This window comes from Phoxinus phoxinus (assembly GCF_949152265.1).
Source record: "Phoxinus phoxinus genome assembly, chromosome: 13".
Classification (NCBI taxonomy): Eukaryota; Metazoa; Chordata; class Actinopteri; order Cypriniformes; family Leuciscidae; genus Phoxinus; species Phoxinus phoxinus.
The window spans coordinates 9993508-10014523 of record NC_136888.1 but is presented as its reverse complement, the minus strand read 5'-3'; the positions used below and the strand labels follow the sequence as shown (position 1 = coordinate 10014523).

General features: G+C 37.8%; 1 protein-coding gene across 1 annotated transcript; it reads right to left on the bottom strand.

Annotated features, from left to right (window-relative positions):
- Positions 1 to 338: 338 nt before the first annotated feature.
- Positions 339 to 20949, bottom strand: smc6 (structural maintenance of chromosomes 6). The gene is made up of 27 exons (XM_079631928.1): positions 20838 to 20949; positions 20265 to 20420; positions 16835 to 16952; positions 16146 to 16251; positions 15931 to 16067; positions 15781 to 15842; positions 15485 to 15565; positions 15279 to 15380; positions 15033 to 15152; positions 14847 to 14942; positions 13557 to 13703; positions 12537 to 12625; positions 11259 to 11426; positions 10136 to 10314; positions 9814 to 10015; positions 9606 to 9720; positions 8629 to 8792; positions 6496 to 6631; positions 6292 to 6372; positions 6029 to 6199; positions 5630 to 5767; positions 5359 to 5504; positions 3696 to 3821; positions 3469 to 3574; positions 2013 to 2165; positions 1814 to 1911; positions 339 to 826 (listed from the first exon to the last, which is right to left on the bottom strand). Exons 2-27 carry the CDS (start codon positions 20400 to 20402, stop codon positions 754 to 756), a joined length of 3252 nt encoding a protein of 1083 aa, XP_079488054.1. The 5' UTR covers positions 20403 to 20420; positions 20838 to 20949; the 3' UTR covers positions 339 to 753.
- Between the last annotated feature and the right edge of the window lie 67 nt (positions 20950 to 21016).

Here is a 21016-nt window from a genome sequence, read left to right as displayed (position 1 = left end):
CCTCCATATTTTATGTTCTCCGGAGAAGTACATAAATATATGGCATCCCAGATTTTTTGCAAGCCGCAAAAAACCCCTTTCACTTCCTGTGACACTCAGGATGGCGTCAATACCTTTGACGGAGAATAGAGAGATCTTTGTAAAATGCAAATGCCCAATAAATAGTGTAAATCTTTGCCCTGTAAATATTTGTACCTAATACGGTAAAGCCAAAATTCAAGCAGTCATTTAATTGTGTAATATGAGGTTTGTGTTTTATTTGTGGCATGTCTTAAACTCGGTATGTAACAGTTGCACTGACGACATTGTGATTAAAATCAATAAACTATCTATGGGTTGTTTTCAGAATGCAGGTGCTTAGTCGTGTGTGACCACAAATGAAATAACTAGGGAAAGCATTGTGGTTCATTACAGAGGATGCTGGTTTAAACTGACAAATACTAGCTGTAAACATACTCGAACCGTCATGAACAGGTGCTAACAAAAACTGAACCTGCTTTTTTCTTTTCCCAAAGGACCAGATGAACACGAAATGCTCTGAAGGAAGCAAGACGACTGAACCGACTGTTCACAATCACACATATTAAAACGCTTTGCAATTTTAAAATGTCCTTTGCAAAGGAACCAGAACCATAAAATGTTCTTTAAAAATAAATAAAAGCAAACGCATAACAAACTGTACAGGCACTGCATATAAACTTAGCAAACTTTAAGTACAGTCTCTCCAGGCAATGTCCATGCCTATCGCACATCTCACTCCTCCTCTGCTACTTTCTCTGGATCCTGAAGCTGGTGGATTGTAATATTGGCACTTTTAGGCAGATGGCTGAAAGATAATGCAAAAAAACATGAATATTTATATATAATAAGTTTTTATATATAATATAATAATATTATATCAACTTTAGAGTTCAGTGCTGCCAGGACAGGCAGTGTTTTGGATCTCAAAATGACTTTGAATGCAACACATTATGAGCATCTTAACAAACGAGACCCTGGGCGAGAATCGGCATTTCAAAGAAAATGTTCTCATTACAGGAATAATACGCATTTGGCTTGTTATTTACTCAGTTTACAATTGCGCATTTGATTAATTAAAGTCTGCAAATGATTTAAGCAAGCACTAGTTCAGCAAGTAGTCAAGAAACCTGCTTTAGGCAAAGATTGTGGTCTTTGGGGTCTACTATAATAGGTTTTTAATGCATGAATGTTCAAAAAACACTTTATTTTTCACATATTTGACATTGTTGCAGCACCTCACTCCTCAGTCTGTCAGTAACACTAAAGTGTGTTTTCCCCAAAGATTGTAAAACCATTGCCACCAATGGTTTCTTTCAACAATCAACTTAGCCCACGATTCTTTTGTGAAACGCAGCCCTGTTTATTTCAAGTTTCTATGATGCCCCTCCTTCGGAAAAGCGCAATGTGCTCTGATTGGTCGGTTGGACCAGTGTGTTGTAATTGGTCAACCACTTAAAGCGTGTTTTGGAAATGTCACCCCCCTTACCACAGCCATGAGTTTCAACACACTACTAACTAACTAACTAACTCAACCAGGCCTTGCCCATTTTTTACGTATGCCTTAGGCCTTAGAATTATTTAAATGATTATTTTTTTTAAAGCAGAAAACACTTTATTTATGCTGTTTACTCTTTTTAAATGCGGCTAGAGAACATTTTTGTTAATGAAAAATCTTAATATACATATCTTAATTCTTTGTTTTGATTTTGGGGTGAGATATCAATCAGAGACGTTTCAGTGAGATTAACCTTGTAACAGTCTGAGGACTTCATTAAAACTTAGATTTTTCTACCTGGTGGACTGAGGGGTGATGAAGATGAACTGCCGCAGATGTTGACGTTCTGAAAGCGCCACAAGCATGTTCATTGAAATGCTGCGGTTGTGCATATCCTTGAAAACACAAAAGAGCTTTATTAAACCTTCCTTTATTTATGAAATACTAATGTTAAACACATGACACATGTCCTCTAAGTCATTATATAGGCACGTACCATATATACATCAAATTCGTCTAGGCAGCGGAAGGGTGACTCAGTAATTTCCCAGAGTGCCAGAATGAAACAGACAGTGGAGAAAGAGCGCTCTCCTCCCGAGAGGGAACGCATGTCACTGACGTTGTTTTTTTCCTGACCTGGGGGTTTCACCTGGGCAAAACCAATTTAACAAACATGACAAAGAACCCAGATACTACCATTCAGGGTTAGGGTTAGGTTACTACCATTACACACCAGTTTGAGGTCAGCAAGATCATTTTTTTAAAGAAAGAGCAAAGATGCATTAAAATGATCAAAGACAGTAAAGGCAATAATGTTACAAACAATAATTTTTTTTTAAAATAAATTCTGTCTTTCTATTATTCAAAGAATCCTGAAAAAGAAAAATGCATTACAGTTTTCTATAAAAACATGAAGCAGCACAACAGTTTTCAACATTGATAATAATACATATTTATTGAGCAGCAAATCAGCATATTAGGATGGATCATGTGACACTGAAGACTGGAGTAATGATGCTGAAAATTCTGCTTTGCATCACAGGAATAATTTACATTAATATATTACAATAGAAGACAGTTTAAAATGCAAAGATATTTCATAATATCTCTGTATTTTAATCAATAAATGCAGCCTTGATAAGCATACGAGACTTCTTGAATGTCAACACATTTAATGTATCTCTGTGATGCAGAAATAGCATTCTCTACAGTATTGTGAAAATAATGTCAAGTATTTATTTACTCATCATTTTAGTATTTGTTGTACTCCATTTAATTTATGCTGATTTTAATTGATAAAATCACAAAATAAAATATTTCCAGAAAAATCAGAAAAACCCTGGATCACAAAACCAGTCACAAGTCGCACGGGTATATTGGTGGCAATAGCCAACAATACATTGTATGGGTCAAAATTATAGATTTTTCTTTTATTTTTATGCCAAAAATCATTAGAGTGAATGCAGCAAAATCGCGAAAACAAATGAACAACTTTAAAGCTGACTTTCTCAATGTTTAGATTTTTTTGCACCCTCAGATTCCAGATTTTCAAATAGTTGTATCTCAGCCAAATATAGTCGTATCATAGCAAACCATACATCAATGGAAAGCTTATGTAAAAAAAAATTGTGGTCCAGGGTCACATATAGAATATATGGAAAAACTCAGAAGTAAAACATCTGGATGCATTACACTATACAGTAGTATCAAGAATTTAGGGGAAAATGTACTTAATATCCATGGAAATAATGTTACAATGGTAAACATCTTAATTCTGGTAAACATGGTAAACATCTTAACATCTCAACTCTTTTTACTTCCGACTTTAGAGCAAAAAAAACAACATGACCATTGACACATTTTCACGAGATTCATCCTATTAGTTGAGAAAGATTCAATTAAAACATTCAAGCATTTGAGAAAAACAAGTAAGATGGGAAAATGTAACTTACTGAAATGGACAGGGTTTCAGTGACGTGGTCAAATATCATCGAGCCACAGCAGTGCAGCTGCATCATGAAGTTGTTGAAGTACAGCTTGCACCTCACAGAGAGAGACCTGACAAAACAACACACAATTCAAACAGATACAAACTACTGTTCAAACCTGCAAACATAAAGGACAGAAGTCCAAACATAACACTGTTAAGTCACAGTTGGAGCCTAAGTAAGTCGCTTACCGTCGCAGTGATTTGTATCGGTCCTGACGGTCAATCATGATGTTGTCGAGACGATCAATAAACTTCCTGAGATCCCTCAGCTGGCTGGATTTGCTTTTGTAATTACTGTGAGCTTCTGCGTACTCTCTGAAAAAAAGATATTTGTCAATAATTTATCTATACACAGATTTGATAAAAAAAAAAAAAGTTAAATCAATTGAAATAAAAAAAAATACAGGCTTCACATACAGTATATTCTTTTAAACGCTGACATGATTTATTTCCATTTTAAGTATGTTAACATAACCACAGTTTTAAACTGGAAATGGGACGAAAATGTCTTAAAGAGGGCCTATTGTGATTTTTTACATTTTCAACTTTCTTTAGTTGAGCATGAAAAAGGTCTGCAAAGTTCCAAAGCACAAAGTCACTCCAAAGAGAGTTATTCTCTATATCAGTTTATATCAGTTTCTGAAGTCGACTCCATTGCAGTCTTGAGTTTTCTTCCAGGAACGAACACGTCACAATATTCCTCATTATAATAATTCCTTGTAAAGGCATATGCAATTTAACCAATCACAACACACTGCTCTAGCTGACCAATCAGAGCACATTCTGCTTTTCAGAAGGAGGGGCTTCATAAAGACTGGAATTAAACAGGGGTGCGTTCCCAAAAAGCGTCGTTAGCCAACTATGGTCGCAAGTTCAACGAGTCGTATTTCCTGAAACCATCGTTCCAACGAACATTCGCAAACAGCATCGCAAAGTTGTGTGTTTGGAACAACAGCTCTCGACCTGTGGTTAGAAGCAGAGTTTCTTGTTTGCATGACATGTGGACTCAAATACTTATCTTGAGCAAAATAAGCAAGCTGACATTCAGTACAATCTCTATCTTTTATTTAGAATACATACAAATGTCATTCACGTCTTTTAGTTTGTCAAGAGATTTAAAGCGTCATTTTTGAAGTGCGCATGTGCGATCGTGCTCTACTACTTAAGAGCCTATGATTGAATCAAGAAATAAAGCAAAATAACAGAGAAATTATTTAAATAGTCATCAGATGCCATGTCCGTAATTTTTAGCAAAACATCATACGTTAGTGCGATCTCAAACAGATTCATTAAAACAACTGGTAATAACTCCACCACGTGCGTGACATCATTAACCAACGTGGTTAAAGGAACACGCCAGCGGTATTTGAAATAAGGGTTATTATTCACCTTCTTCCCTACATTTAGATAGGAGGGCAAACGCATTTTTGTCTCAGTGCATTGTCTTAGCTGTCGCTAGCTTAGCTTAGCTTAGCATAATGAATGGAATCCTTTGTAGGGGAGACGATGAATAACCCCTATTTCAAAACACAGTGGCGTGTTCCTTTAAACGGCCACTTTGCGACAATATGGTTTCGGGAATCAGTCGTGACTAGCTAGTTGATTTCTTCAATGATGCATCGTACTACGGTAGTTAAGCAGAGAGTTACGTTGCTGTACGGGAAACCCACCCCTGAGGTTCTGCAATGATGTAAAATATGTGAAAATGAATGTGTTTTTTGAACATTTAATCATGAAAACTTATTCTAGTAGACCCCAAAAACAAAAAATCAAGACTTTGAAAAAGGGCATAATAGGTCCCCTTTAATATATATTGAAGCTGGAACATCCTATTAACCGCTGCCTTGCATACCGGATAACTTGTTCCTTGTCACCGTGGCTGCTCTCTTGCGTAGTGATTTTCTGTCGCAGGCGTGTGATCTCAACATCAATACTTCTGGCACTCTGATCTACCTGCTGTCGCACAGGACTGATCTCTTTGGCTTTGGCTTCACAGTCCTACACAACAAACAATTTCCAGACAATTAGTCCAATATGTCACTGTACTGCTGTTTGGATGAACAATATCTACATTTTCTTATGGAAGTATTATATTATATGGCAGGAAAAAAAGGAGTGAATACCTGTGTTTCTTCCTCTCTGAGTGACAGCTCGTCTCTCATGGCCTGAATATTGGCCTGATGATCCTCGAGTTTCTTCTCCAAGACCTTCATGGTTTGATCGAGTTTACTGCACACAGTCTCTGCCTTCACTTGCTCCTCCTATTCAAGAAAAATACATCTTTCATTAATCACTTAATTTTTTATTTTTAGCACAAGACACTTGGGGGTTTTAATGCAAGAGTCAGAAATAATTCAAATCAAAAGAGTTTTTCATGACTGTAAGAACCCAGCGGTAATATTTTAAGTGATACCACCAATAGTGATGGTTCACATCAAAATCAATTCTTCAACCAAGTCTTTAATTACAATATTTAAGTTAAGTGTTGCGATGCACACCGATCACCCAATGCTGTCTCTCACCTTCAGCTGTTCTGTCTCATCTGACAGTTGCTCCATTTTATTTTTTACATCTTTATATTTCTGATTAATATTCATGAGTCCTTTCTCATGATTCTTTGATTCGTCTCGAGCCTCTTTCACATTTTTCCTCTCTGATTCGATCTTCTGCTCATTCTCTTGTGCATCTTCTTCCTGTACATTTGACAAATCACATATTATTCTGTGTCATAAAATGATAAAAAGGATTTTTTTTTTAGCCTGGAAAATATTCATAGACATCTCACCAGGGAACTGATGTCCTCAGCCTGTGCCTCTTCAATGTTCTCAAGTTCTGTTATAGAAACTTTAACCTCATTTATGCATTGCTAAAAATGGAAAAATAAAGTTTAAATTAAAGCCAGCATCAATTATGTAGGTATGTGTGGACATGAAATAACCACAGAAGTGAATTTGGATGGCATAATGGTGTAGCCTGTGCAGTTCAGTACCTGATTTGTTTTGCAGGCCCTGATGACACTACGCAACTTCTCCTCCATGAACTGAATGTCCTCCTTCACAGAGCTCAAGTGAAGCTGGAACCGTAAAAGCTGAGCCTGATTGTTCTCCAGCTCTGACTCCACTAGACTGTGAATCAATAGAGAAGAACAAATATATTCAAGCATCATTTTTCTTAGATCATGCCTTACAGATTTGAGCAAGTAAACAAAAAAAACAAAAAAATGCAGCTTCAAACCCCATAAAAGTTTGCATGAACTATCATCATTGTGCCATGCGCAAAAAAAAAAAGGTTTATTGCAAGTTATTTAGCATAAAACAGGTACAATTTTGCCTGGTTCGGATTACACGTTTTTAGCCCGATTTTGGCACGATCCGTTCGACGTAGGGTGTCGTGTGGATTCGTAAACGACAACGGGCGTCGGGATGCAAGATTCGATCGTTTCATCTCGTATAGTGTGTCATATTGAGCGACAACCTACTTCTGCGATGCTTCACGACATCATGACAAAAAAAAAAATCCGGTCTTTCACGACGGGTTCCGTCAAGAGTGAGTGAATGAGTGAGTGTTTGTGTATGCGCGAGTGAGTGAGCGGGAGTGAGTGTGTGTGTGCGCGAGTGAGTGAGTGTGTGTGCGTGCGTGAGTGAGCGAGAGTGAGTGCGTGCGCGAGTGAGAGTGTGTGTGTGTGTGTGTGCGTGAGTGAGCGGGAGTGAGTGTGTGTGTGCGCGAGTGACTGAGTGAGTGTGTCAGTGTGTGTGTGTGTGAGTGAGCGAGAGTGAGTGAGTGTGTGCGCGAGTGAGTGAGTGAGTGAGTGTGTGTATGTGCGTGAGTGAGTGAGCGGGAGTGAGTGTGTGCGCGAGTGACTGAGTGAGTGTGTGTGTGTGTGTGTGTGTGTGTGTAAGTGAGTGAGCGAGAGTGAGTGTGTGCGCGAGTAAGTGAGCGGGAGTGAGTGTGTGTGCGAGTGAGTGAGCGGGAGTGAGTGTGTGCGCGAGTGAGTGAGTGTGTGTGCGTGCGTGAGTGAGCGAGAGTGAGTGCGTGCGCGAGTGAGAGTGTGTGTGTGTGTGTGTGAGTGAGTGAGTGAGCGAGAGTGAGTGAGTGTGTGCGCGAGTGAGTGAGTGAGTGTGTGTAGTTGCGTGAGTGAGTGAGCGGGAGTGAGTGTGTGTTTGCGCGAGTGACTGAGTGAGTGTGTGTGTGTGTGTGAGTGAGTGAGAGTGAGTGAGTGTGTGCGCGAGTGAGTGAGTGAGTGAGTGAGTGAGCGAGACTGAGTGTGTGTGTGTGCGCGAGTGAGTGAGCGGGAGTGAGTGTGTGCGCGAGTGACTGAGTGAGTGTGTGTGTGTGTGTGTGTGTGTGTAAGTGAGTGAGCGAGAGTGAGTGTGTGCGCGAGTAAGTGAGCGGGAGTGAGTGTGTGTGCGAGTGAGTGAGCGGGAGTGAGTGTGTGCGCGAGTGAGTGAGTGTGTGTGCGTGCGTGAGTGAGCGAGAGTGAGTGCGTGCGCGAGTGAGAGTGTGTGTGTGTGTGTGTGTGTGCGTGAGTGAGCGGGAGTGAGTGTGTGCGCGAGTGACTGAGTGAGTGTGTGTGTGTGTGTGTGAGTGAGTGAGTGAGCGAGAGTGAGTGAGTGTGTGCGCGAGTGAGTGAGTGAGTGTGTGTAGTTGCGTGAGTGAGTGAGCGGGAGTGAGTGTGTGTTTGCGCGAGTGACTGAGTGAGTGTGTGTGTGTGTGTGAGTGAGTGAGAGTGAGTGAGTGTGTGCGCGAGTGAGTGAGTGAGTGAGTGAGTGAGTGAGTGAGTGAGTGAGTGAGTGAGCGAGACTGAGTGTGTGTGTGTGCGCGAGTGAGTGAGTGAGAGAGAGAAAGTGTGTGTGTGTAAGTGAGTGAGAGTGTGTGTGTGTGTGTGTGTGTGTGTGTGTGTGTGTATATGTGTGCGTGTGAGACGGCCCGAGATGACTGGTCGGAAAGCAACGTGTAGTCTGACATGTTTCTTGTCCACGACACGACAAGATTTTAGGAGTCAAAATCGCGTAATCTGACACAGTGACTATCGTAACAGACAAAAAATTATTGTAATCTGAACCAGGCATTAGAGTCAAACGACTTGATGAAAGATTATTATATTTATGAAGATTGCACTTGCCGTATTTCTGCTTCTGGGTCACCACCAAGATATTTGACCAGTACTTCTTTGTCAGGGGTGTAAGACCGATTGTAGTACACATGATCACCGCCTGCAGTGAAGGCTTCACGGCAATTCCTCGGCGGTGTCGAACCCTGCATTATTTTCCTTGCACGAGCATGGTCCTTTTTTTTTAATTTTTTTTTTAGAAAAAACAGGGTCTCAAATCAAGTAACAAAAAACAAACAATAACATTTTATAAAAATAAATAAATAAGACAAAATATATAATACACACACACACACACACACACACACATGCAGTCAAAAGTTTGATTATTTTTAAAAGAAGTCTCTTACAGGACATTCACCAAGGCTGCATTTATCTGAAGGAAAATACAGTAAAAACAGTAATACTGTGAAATATAACTACAATTTGAATATCAATATTATCAATAATAATTGAGCACAAAATCAGCATATTAGAATGATTTATGACAGATCATGTGACACTGAAGACTGGAGTAATGGTGCTGAAAATTCAGCTTTGTCAGCACAGGAATAACTTACATTTTTAAATGTATTAAAATAGAAAACAATTACTTTACATTGTAACAACATTTCACAATATTAATACATAATTCTGTCACGAAACTAAAGCAAGCAGATGGTATTTGGAACATTAACTAATTGGCACAAGCTGATTGGTTCATGTCGCATCTACAGCCAATGAGCTTACTGTACATGCTCAACATTTAAAATGGCAGGTTATCATTCACTACAGCAGTTTGCAGCGTGCTTTCAGAGTTCGTCTAAAACCCTCCGCCTTTGATAGAGTAGTCATGATAGAAATGTTTTTACTGTATATTTGATTAAATAAATGCAGCCTTGGTGAGCATAAGATACAGTATATATATTTTTATTTTATTTTTATTATTATAAATCTGCAATGAAACAAAAAAGAATGGTTTAGCATAAAAACATTTGAAGTCGACTTACTTTGATAATCAGAACGCACTCAATGCTTCTCATATCAATGAGGCAGTTTATTATCACTGGGTTCTCGACATTGAGGCAGTCCAGCACTGATGGAAACTCAGGATGATGGACTCCACTGACAACAAAACATAGAAACGTCATAATTACCGTACATACATAAGACCTCGGTCTCCAGAAACTCCCATTTCTGGACACAAATATTTCTTACCGGCCTTGAACGTTATAAACGCGGTCTGTGAATGGGCACACGATTATCTGAGGCCTACTGCCTTTTGGGAAATATGTTGACATCAGTCCTTGCAGGACTTTTTCGTCCCTGTAGTTGTCACAGCAAAAGGTTTTGATGAAACCTATTAAGCAACTCTCCACAGCCACGGCTAAACTGGGATCCTTTAGGCTGATGCATGCACCTAGCGAAGAAGAAGAAAAAAACATTTTATTAATGGTAAATTCAACAACAAAGGTGAATAATGACTTGTTTTGTGTTTAAGATTTCAGTGAATAATCAGAAGATTCGGCGTGCCTCTCACCTATTGGTCCCACGGGTTTCTTGATGAATCGCCCCTGAGCGAAGGCTTTGTCGATTAACTCCAACAATTCTGGCATGTGATCACCAAACCGTTTCAGTCTGTTGGATCTGCTGGCCATTAGCTGCTTTTTTCTCTTCAGTTTGAACTCCAGAGAGACCTGGATGTTTTTTTCCTCCATGCTGAAAAATAAGAAAAACTCCAATACTGTAATATATCAAAATACTGCAAAAAATAAGGATCACCCCAGTGAAAAAAAAACTTATACCAAAATGTATTTAAAATCCATTTATTTCATACTAAGTATACTACAAATACATTAACATATTGCTTAAAACTTTCCGATATAAATATTATAATCAAACTTTATTTGGAGGACCTCTTTATTGCACAAAGCATATTAAGCCTAAAATGGGTTTTAATATCACTATTAGAAAGGATAGTATGATCTCTGTATAATATCACTCTTTAAATGCAAGATATTTAACATTTACCTAAAGTATATTTGCAATAGTTTCATTTTAGCGCAATAAAATATACTTAAGTATATCTTTAGTTGGCCTGCAGCACTATTTCTGGATAACTAAAGTGCAAAATAGCAGACTTTAAGTATTTCAATTTAGTATACCAAAAGTACAATTGTAGGGCATTTATATTAAGTACATACATATGGTAATGTTTTTGTAGTATACTTAGCAGAATATAAATGTATTTCAAATACTTTTTGGTAATTCTTTTTTCACTAGGGCAAAAGTCTTTAAAAGGGTCACATATTTTCACACAAATGCAAAAAAATCATAATTTGACAGACTTCACTACATTTTACTCTTATCGTTACTTCTTCTGGAAGTACAGAAGATGTTTTTGCAACTTGGAATGTTTTTACAATATAAAATATTGTTTAAATCACAAAAGATAGTGACTTTTTTTTAAAAACATTTTAGGTACATTTTAAGACTTTGTGGAAGCTGTACTGCAGCGGTTCACGTAACGCATTAACGCCATTGTGTTTATGGCAAAGCAGGTTTGAATTTGCCTTGTGTCCCACCACATTCCTGTCTTCCTCCTCACTGTCCAGTCAATTAAAGGCACAAGCCCCATAAATAATAAAGTTGCCAGACTTTACCTCAGTTTATCATATTCCTCTCTTCCTTTAAACAGAGCTTGTTGTTTGTCCTTAATCTCTTGATTCAGAGCGCTGGACTCTGTCTCAAGCTTTTCCAGTTGTTTTTTGAAGGCAGATATTTTTTTTAGATGCTGTGCGTGCTCAGTCTCATGACTTCTTCTGCCACTGCTAAAAACGTGACATTGACAGCATTGTCAAATTAGTTGATTACTTTAACTACATGTTCATTTGAATCCTGTAGATACTGTAGAACAAATGACAACTAAGGGCGTTTTCAGACCTGCAGATCGCTTGCTTTGTTCCCGAAACAGGGACTTAATTTGTTACAATGTAGCATTTTCTTCTTGGTTCGATTCGCTTTTCACAGGGCAACATTTAAAAGTGTACCATGTCACGTGTTATGGAGGACCAAATTACTCAAAATGAAATAATTAAATAAATAAAGAATTCAATAAAATGACAATTGAATTATTAATTAATTAAATAAATAAATGTATCTATTTATTTTGTAAAATTCCATGAAAAAAAACATTTATTATTTAATATATTTCACAATATCCTCTTTCACACACTATTACTGTTGTTTAAATAAATATCTATATATATATATAAAATCAATAAAAAATCATAATAAACTGTGCTTTTTCAAAAAGCAGTTTTTCATAATACCGTAATATGCTGAATTTACGAATGAAGCCTATCTGACGAATCATGTATTTCCAAAGCAAGATTTTCCCAAAGATTTTTTTCATAATAATAGAGGAAATTTCACAAATGCCAATCAACAGGCAGTGGGCGGTGCTTGGCGCTAATTTTTTGGAAGTAAGGTTAATGTAAGCAGCTTCTTGCAATACTCTCCTAAATGCGTAATAAAACCTGAGTGCAAACATTACCGCTTTAATTACCGTCCTTTATTTTTCAGTGCATTTGTTTTACAATTTATGGCTATTACTGTCATGGGGTTAATATTATAACTATTTTTATGTAGTAGTGTAATGTAGACAGACACTGTAACTAAAAGAGGTTTGAATTTTTCTTTGTTTAATTTGCACACTGAATATGGGTTGGAGCTTTTAATTTTGAACTCTCAAAGTGCACCAGATTGATGAATTTAACATTAAAACGCAAAAAATGTACTATTGACCAAACTCTTCAAATAAGATAGGTGTGAAAACGCCCTAAGAAAAGAACATACAGTATGACATGAAACCTACTGTCATAAAATTAGAAAAACAGAAAGCCTAAAATTAGAGGTGTTCCCTCAACAAATGGACTCACCCATGACTTATTTTGTGAATTCTCTCCTGAAGAAGGCATTGCTCCTTTTCTAATTGTTTCAATTTATTCTCAGCGCGGAAGTAAACCACCTGAAAAACTGGCAATCTAAAAAACCTATACAAACTCTTCAGAAATCAACAAGGACCCTGCTAAAAGCAAGCAGCTAACTTAAAGATATATTACACCCAGAAATTAAAACCATATACTGTATTTTCCAGACTATAAGTCACACTTTTTTTCACAATTTCCAAAGCAAGGAAATTGTTTGAAATTGAAAGTCATTGTTTGACTCGTCCTGCGACTTATAGTCAGGTGCGACTTATATATCAAAATTAATTCATACTGACTGAGATGAACCAGAGAAAACATTGTTGTGACATACACTCGTTGTGAATACGCAGGCCACAAGAAGTAATTAGGTTTTTTTTTTTTTTTTTTGGATCACTTTTACTCACGACATGCTATCCGGCAACAAAGGATTCCATTCATTTTGCTAAGTTAAGCTAGCAGCGGCACTGCCAGACTAAGACAATGCATGCACTGAAACAAAAATGCGTTTGCCCACCTATCTAAATGTAGGGGTGACGGTGAATAACCCCCATTTCAAAAAACGGTGGCGTGTTCCTTTAAGCGACCGAATGCCAGTGGGAGGGGCCTATGGTGTGATGATGTTGTAGAACTATTGACAGCCCCTTGTCACTTTATGCTTTCACCGCATGGGCAAAAAAAAGCCCAAACACTCTTCAAAACATCGTTTGTGTTCCACAGACCAATGCCAAAAGGAAGAATTTTAATTTTTGGGTGAAATATTCTTTTAAGAATAAGAAATACTACAAACAGGCAAAGTTGCTCAGTTATGTTAAATGCTTATTCTAACTGTGGAGAGATGCAAGTCTTCATCAAAACAAAAGGCAGGTATTATGTAGCTTGAGATATTAAAATATACATGTGAGCATGTCAATTTATGACTTTATTGGAAGAAGCAATAACAAACAGAAAGAGAAAACAAAGACATCTCACCTCCTGATTTTTCTGTGCTTTTGTTTTTACTTTAATTTCCTCCTTCATTTTATGGCTCTCCTCTGCCAATTGTTCCTGCTCTTCTCTAAGCGTGCAAAGCTTCATCTGGATGTCCTGCAATCTCTTCTCAGCAGTGGAAACTTTGTTCTGAAAAGCAAAACGACTTAAAAAGTCTTTTGTTTGGGGTTGGTAAGATTTTTAGGGGCATAAGTCAGGACACCCCTATGTTAAATTCCCATAGAGGCAGGCAGATTTTTATTTTTGAAGGCCAGTTATTCCATGGATCCAGGATACTAAGCATCCTGATAATTACCTTGGCCTTTGGAATTAAAATAGCCCCACATCATCACAAACACTTCACCATACAGAAATCAACAAGGACCCTGCTTAAAGTAAGCAGCTAACTTAAAGTTATATTTCACCCAGAAACTAAAACCATAATCATTTACTCTACATCAGATCTTTCCAAACCCATAAGACTTTCTTCTTTTTCAACACAAAATGAGATGGTTCACATTGCTCTTTTCCATTCAGGAAGAAAGCGAATGACTTGAGCTGACAAACAAACTGCATAAAAGCAGTCCATACATGTGTTGAGCAATATTTAATCAGATTAATCTATACCTAGAGATTGGCATGGTTTTATTTCAGTTAGCCTAATAGCTGGTTTGATTTGCATTGAGAGACTATCTTATGGAAAGTACCCCATGACAATCTCTAGGTATGGTGAAGGGTGTGTGATGATGTGCGGCTATTTTAATTCCAAAGGCCAAGGGAACTTTATCAGGATGCTTAGTATCCTGGATCCATGAAATAACTGGCCTTTAAAAATAAAAATCTGCCTGACTCTATTGGAATTTAACATAGGTGTCCTGACTTATGCACCCTGTATTTTAAGGAAGAACATTTATTTATTTGATTTATTTATTTAATACATTATTCATTCACAAAGGAAATTGGTGTCCTTTTTTATTTTTTAAATTAAGGCATTAAGATCAATTTCCAAAAGATGATTTTTTTTACTCCTCTTTTTAGTCAACTTTAGCATGGGTGTGTTCACTTATGCTAAGCACTGTGTGTGTATATATATATATATATATATATATACACACACACACACACACACACACAGTATACACACTACTGTTTGGGGTCAGTAGATTTTTTTTGTATATATATATATATATGCAAGATGTAACAATCATCAATTAAAAACACTTTCACAATGATGTTTAACTGGTACTAAAAACTATAAAACAAACCCAAATCAATACAACTAATCACACAAACCTGACAGAGCTGCAGTTTTTCTTCATTTTTACAATCAGACTCTTCTTTTTCAATTTGTTCCTTCAGCTGTTCAACTTGTCTCTCCTTCTCCCTCACCTATAACCAACAAACAGAGACACTGTTTAACAGAGACTATTCTAACGGAGAACTTTTCACACTTCAGTAAAATACACTAAAATAACGCACCAAACACCACGCCATCTTCTTTTTCAGCTCCTCTAGAGTCTGTCTCATATCGTCGAGCGACGACAACCGCTCATATCTTTCTTTCTTTTGCAAGAACAACTGCCTGAGATCTTTGAGACACTAAAAATACAGAGATATGACATATGTGTGATGTTAGCACAGTGGTGCATTGTGGGTGGAGAAGTGTGAAAAACACTAAGAGCGATACACGACTAATGAATTAACATATAATGCGTAAAGCCTCACTTCCTCTTGTCTTTCCACCTGGTCACGTGTCAAGGCTTTAGTCTGCTTGATGTGAATGTAGTCTCTTTTCATTTGCTCCAGAAGAGTTGCTTTCATGAAAAACTTCAGGGGGAAAAAAGATGTTGAATAGATGTAAAAAAGATGAAAAGTAGTTAGGCGTATATCACTGCTTTAAATACTGATGAAATATATGACAAATAAATCACCTTGTACTTGTCCGCTTCGCTTTTTGAATGCAGGAACTGTTTACTCATTTCTTGATTAAGGACTGACACAGGATTGTCAACCTGTAATATGAAATACAGAAATAAAGACATTACAGATTTGTGTGCTTTGCTTTAAACAACAAAATTATTACAACAACTAGATTTTTTACTAAATTGACTGATGTAGACCTGTGCCAAAATGTCACCAAAAATAATTACTTACTCATAGGTAAAAGAACATGAAATCTTTTATAAAATTGCACTAAATGCGAGCTGATTTTTTGTACAAAAAGTACCTGGATGCCAAAATGATCCAGTATAGCAGTTAACTCCTCCTTCTTTGTGGAAATGACATGCCCTAAGAGTAGAGGAAATCTCAATATATGTGTGAACAGAGAGGAAGCCCTGTTTCTGATAATATCTGTCGACAGAAGTCATGCTATTACCAATTTTACTCTTGATTTTACAAGTCCTGCAGCCATCACTTGAGATCCGATGCTCAATGCAGATGCTGTCTCCGTAAATGTCACCTTTATAAGGGTCGTTTCCTCTGTTTTTTAATTTCACTTTAATGTCTGCAGAACTGTAAACAAAAGGATCAATACATTATTTTATAATATACAGATATATCAGTGCTTCTTTCCTTCTAAAATATACTAACCTCTCTCCATATTTCACAAAGCCCTTCAAAGATGTTCCTCTATTGGTTGTAGTTGCTTTTCCACCAAGACCCACTATAAGTGCTGTCAGAATGGCACTTTTCCCAGCTTAGAGTAGCATCACAAAATACATTGAGGAAAGAGTGATTTTTGAGTAACAACATTGTTAATACTTTCATGTTTTTGAGACATTTATACCAGTGGTTCTCAACTAGGGTGGCAGCACCCAGTCTTACAATTATTTAAATTTAGTTATATTAACAATCTTGATTAAAATGCTAAAAAACACTTAAAATAAATATGCAAGACATTAAACAGAGGTACATATCAGTTTAGATAGGAGGGCCTTTGAATATTGTCTCGGACAAAGTGGGGACTTGGGAGTCAAAAGGGTTGAGAACCACTTATTTACACACTGTCAGTCAAAAAGTCTGGACACATCCACCCATCATTTTGAAAGTATTTTGCACATTTTAAGACAACAGTAAAGTCAAGTCATCAAAACTATGAAATAAGCATTTCCTTCACAATCTGCTGCAATAACAGCCACTTAGTTTTGTAAGGAATCTCATATATGGGCACAATTCTATTTATTTTAAATGCTTTCCAATGTCTCCAAATGTTTGACTGCTATGTACATTTAAATAATTCATATTACCGGTATATACATTTGAATTAAATAAATTCTTACTTCCATTGTTCCCAACAATGAAGTTGACATTTGGTCCAAATTTGAAAGGTCCAAGCGAAGGGTGGCTCATAAAGTTCCTTAAAGTGATACTTTCTATCACGCCGATGTCTCCGGCACTCTGGAACAGCACAAGATAAATGCAGTGGCCTAAATGTAATCAGTTGCAGTACTTAAGTATCTTTTTGGCTACTTTGTAGTTTTACTGAGCATCAACAATACTTTTATTCTCTAGTCTACTTGTCTACATTTTTGAATAAGGATATGTATTCTTTACTCCAATACATCTGTGATGAGTAATGAAATGACTCCTTACATTTTGCACATCACCTATTTTCTTCTGCAGCAGTTTATTTCTGCTACAAAAGAAGTGATTTCACTATTTACTGGGCATTGAAGGTACTATGGGTGCTTCTCAATACTCAAAGTGGTGCTTCCTTGCTTCCTCGCTCCTCCGTCTTCCAGCCCGTGACCTGAAAACCGATCAAACCTAAACTCTTGAAGGACATCTCAATTCTCTAATTGCGCCGTGAGGAGGCGAGGAGCGAGGACGCTTCCTGAGGAGTCATGAGCGAGGATACACAGGTGTAGCATTCCCTCGCATCCTAAGGGAATGGACCTCAGACACAAGGAAAGGAAGCGAGGATGCACAAATAAGAAATGAGAATCTGTGCGTTCAAACCGCCGCCGACGAGAGCGGCAAAATAGCCGCCCGGCCAACAACGTCTTAGAAAAGATACGTGGACGCTCTGACGTAGATCGAATGCTTGGTCTTTTTTTTTACTTTATTTAAAGGGGCCGCAAAGCAAACACACATGTTGATCGTTATTTGTGCAGACTGACCAAGTAGGGTATAAGTTAACCTCATGGAATCTTCAAAATGTGAAAGTAAGAAATTGATCGACGGAAAGAACTTAACAATTATAGTGACATGTTTGCTAACTAAATAAACCAATTAAAAGCCATTTGTGTTGTGTGGCTCTTGTGTTCATGGTTAAGTGCTAATCTAATTTGCATTCCCACAAAAAAAAAAGCAAGCATTCTAGTGTGAAAATGTTGCCTATAAATAGTGTTGCGCGCCTTCTTATCAAATTCACATGATCAACCTCTCCTTTATTTTGCTTGGAAATCAATGTGGTCGGAACCTAAGTTTACTTGACAAGTAATACTATCTGAGAATACTACGCTACTTCCGACGTCACAAGTTGCGCTTTAAACGCAAGTATGGCCATTTGGCCGGAAGCTGGAATTTTCCTTTGTAACGTATTAAACATGAATATTTTTCTAACATAAACAAACGCATTGCTTCGCTTCAGGCTATGTTTACACGGAAACGATCTGAAGAGAAAACGCAAAAGTGGCGTTGCGTTATCACTTTTTATTCTGCGTTTAGACGAGCGTTATGATGGGGGGGAAATCTGCGTGCATATGGTGACGCAAAAGTGTGTGAAATGCGATGTAGTATGCACTCCAGACGGCTAGGTGGCAATGTGAAGCACTGCCACACAACAACACCAAGTCCGCGTACAACCTTCCTTCTACTTCTCTCCCTTGTAGAGCGAAATCAAAACACAACATGAATTGGTGCATTAACAATTTGATGGAGGTAATTAAAGGATAATTCCGGTATTTAACACCTTGAGTCTATATTGTAGTTTGTTTTGGATGAACAAGAGTGGTGGACAACATTTTTTTGACAATGGTTCCTCTCTCGAGTTTTTGACTATAAAAGAATTGGCCATGGACCCATTTAACATTGGAGTCAATGGGCATGTCCGAAAATGTCATTAAAACAACCTTTAACATTAGTTTTCAAAACTGTGCAACTCACCGAGTGATTAGTGATGTTAGTTGATGTTCCGGAAACAAAAAGTGTTGCGAAATACAGTTTCTGTCGTGTTTTATTCGTCATTTTGTAAAATCCCATTGAATTCTGTTGAAGGACTGAGTGCTCGTTAATATAAATGCGCTACCGGAAACGGAAAGGGGGCTGTTTACATTTGGTCGATGTAGTCTTTTTGCTCGCTTCCGTTTCTCATAAGGCTAGCGAGCAGAGCAACTGTGCTCCGGGAGAGTAAGCGAAATAAACAAACAAAACCTTGAAAATATTGAAAGACGTGACCACTGACCAGTGCAATATGAAGTTGAACTCGACTGTGACCGTGAGTGTCCCGCGAGACATAAACATCGGTTATCGCCATCAAGTGGTCGGGAGTGTGCTAACGCTTCAGATTCAAATATTGAGCGGAAGTTACACGGTTGTGAAGTGTCTGAAAAAATAGTTCCACTATAGCAAAATAAACGGATTGGAATCATATATTGCGACGATATATTGTTTATAATCATCAACGGACACCACTAACCACTCGGTGACTTTAACAGTTTTGTAAACGACAGTATTGGCTGTTTTAATGACATTTTCGGACATGCCCATTGACTCCAATGTTAAATGGGTCCATGGTCAATTCTTTTATAGTCAAAAACTCGAGAGAGGAACCATTGTCAAAAAAATGTTGTCCACCACTCTTGTTCATCCAAAACAAACTACAATATAGACTCAAGGTGTTAAATACCGGAATTATCCTTTAATGCGCCTACTCTGATCAGTAATACTATCTGAGAATATTTCGTACAACTGCTGAAAAGACTTTCGTATGCTGCTAGGGCAACTTGAAGGTCCGACGTATGGAAATAATCCGACATATTTGTTGTTATTTTACTGTACTGGCGCATGCCTGTGACGTAAACGCGATGAGAGCCACCGTGAGCAGATTGGATGTCTTCACTGTCTAGCAGACTTTTGCGTTTTTACCCTTTAGACGGGAACGCGACGGTGGAGCAATTTTAAGATTTCCACTCTGGAGGCTGGTTTAACTTTTTGCGTTTTTAAGCCCCAAAAACGCCGTCGACATCTAAACGAAAGGCACATCTGATAAAATATTTTTACATTTTCACCCGCAAGTGTTCTCGTGTGAACAGGGCCTCAGAAGGCCTTTGTTAACCCCCCGGAGCCGTGTGGAGCACTTTTATCATGGATAGATGCATCATTAATTGATTGATTTTAGAAAAATAAACATATGATTGCTCTCCACACAAAATAACTGTTTCTTGTTTTTTCACTGGCATGTCTCTCGGGTGTTGAGAAATTGTGCATCTTTGAGCCTACGTTCAGAACGAGTAAAATACTTTAGTACTGTTAAAATCAGATACTCTGAGATTTTTACTCAAGTCGCATTGGAACGGGTGACTTGCAACTTGTAATGTAATATCATTTTCGATGTGTAAGGTATCTGTACTTTTACACAAGAATGGTTTTCAGGTACTCTTTACACATCTGGATAAATGTTATTTGGACCAGAACTGTCACAGTAATGTTCATTATGAATACACCATTGTCACTATCAGGTTCTATTCAGGAAATCATTAAACTGACCGAAGAAGAGAGTGAGTGATCTTGCTGGAGTCCATCTTCCTCATCAACCTCCTCATCCTGTACATGTGTTTTACCATCTGTCCTAGGAGTCTTGGAGGGTTTTACAACATTATGTGCACAATATTTCCTCTTATTCATGGCAGAAAGATGCCCAAGCTAGAAGAAAGCAGAAAGGACATACTGTACTATTATATGCTATTACACAGAAACACATCACAGATGACAGCATGCATCTGGAAGCATTCGTGCTGTCACAAATATTTTCTCCACTTAACCTATCCATTAATTCTGCACAGCTTTAAGCAAACATTATATTGAAAGCAAGGAAGTTCATATTTGATGTCAGAAACGATTTTTAAATGTCACTGAAATCCATTAATAACAACACATACTGCAACACAAAGAGGAACCACATGTACTTGGAAACATGCCAACAACAACAACTACCGTGACATAAATTAACTGACATGGATGAACAGGTCAACAGCACATCAGAATCGCTTTAGCATATGTATACACAGTTTATTAGCGCATAAATGGCATTAAATGAATGATGAATATGATTGTACTTACGCCATTCCTTTGAATCTGGAAAGTGATGTCTTATTGAGGACTTCCTGGTTGATAGACAGCGCGCAGCCACAACAAACTCCACCCTCTGAAAATGACTGCAAAACTTCAGCCCAAAGGCTAAACGTCCGTTAACGTATTTAGTAGAATATCCTACTGATAGCAAATTACCACATTCACCA

Excerpts from the sequence above, each read along its gene's own strand:
- smc6 (XM_079631928.1), bottom strand. The coding sequence starts at position 20,402 with ATGAATAAGAGGAAATATTGTGCACATAATGTTGTAAAACCCTCCAAG. Across the intron at positions 12,626-13,556 it reads AAGCACAGAAAAATCAGGAG|GTGGTTTACTTCCGCGCTGA; the intron begins GTGAGATGTCTT and ends CCAGTTTTTCAG. Across the intron at positions 827-1,813 it reads ATCACCCCTCAGTCCACCAG|CCATCTGCCTAAAAGTGCCA; the intron begins GTAGAAAAATCT and ends ATTATCTTTCAG.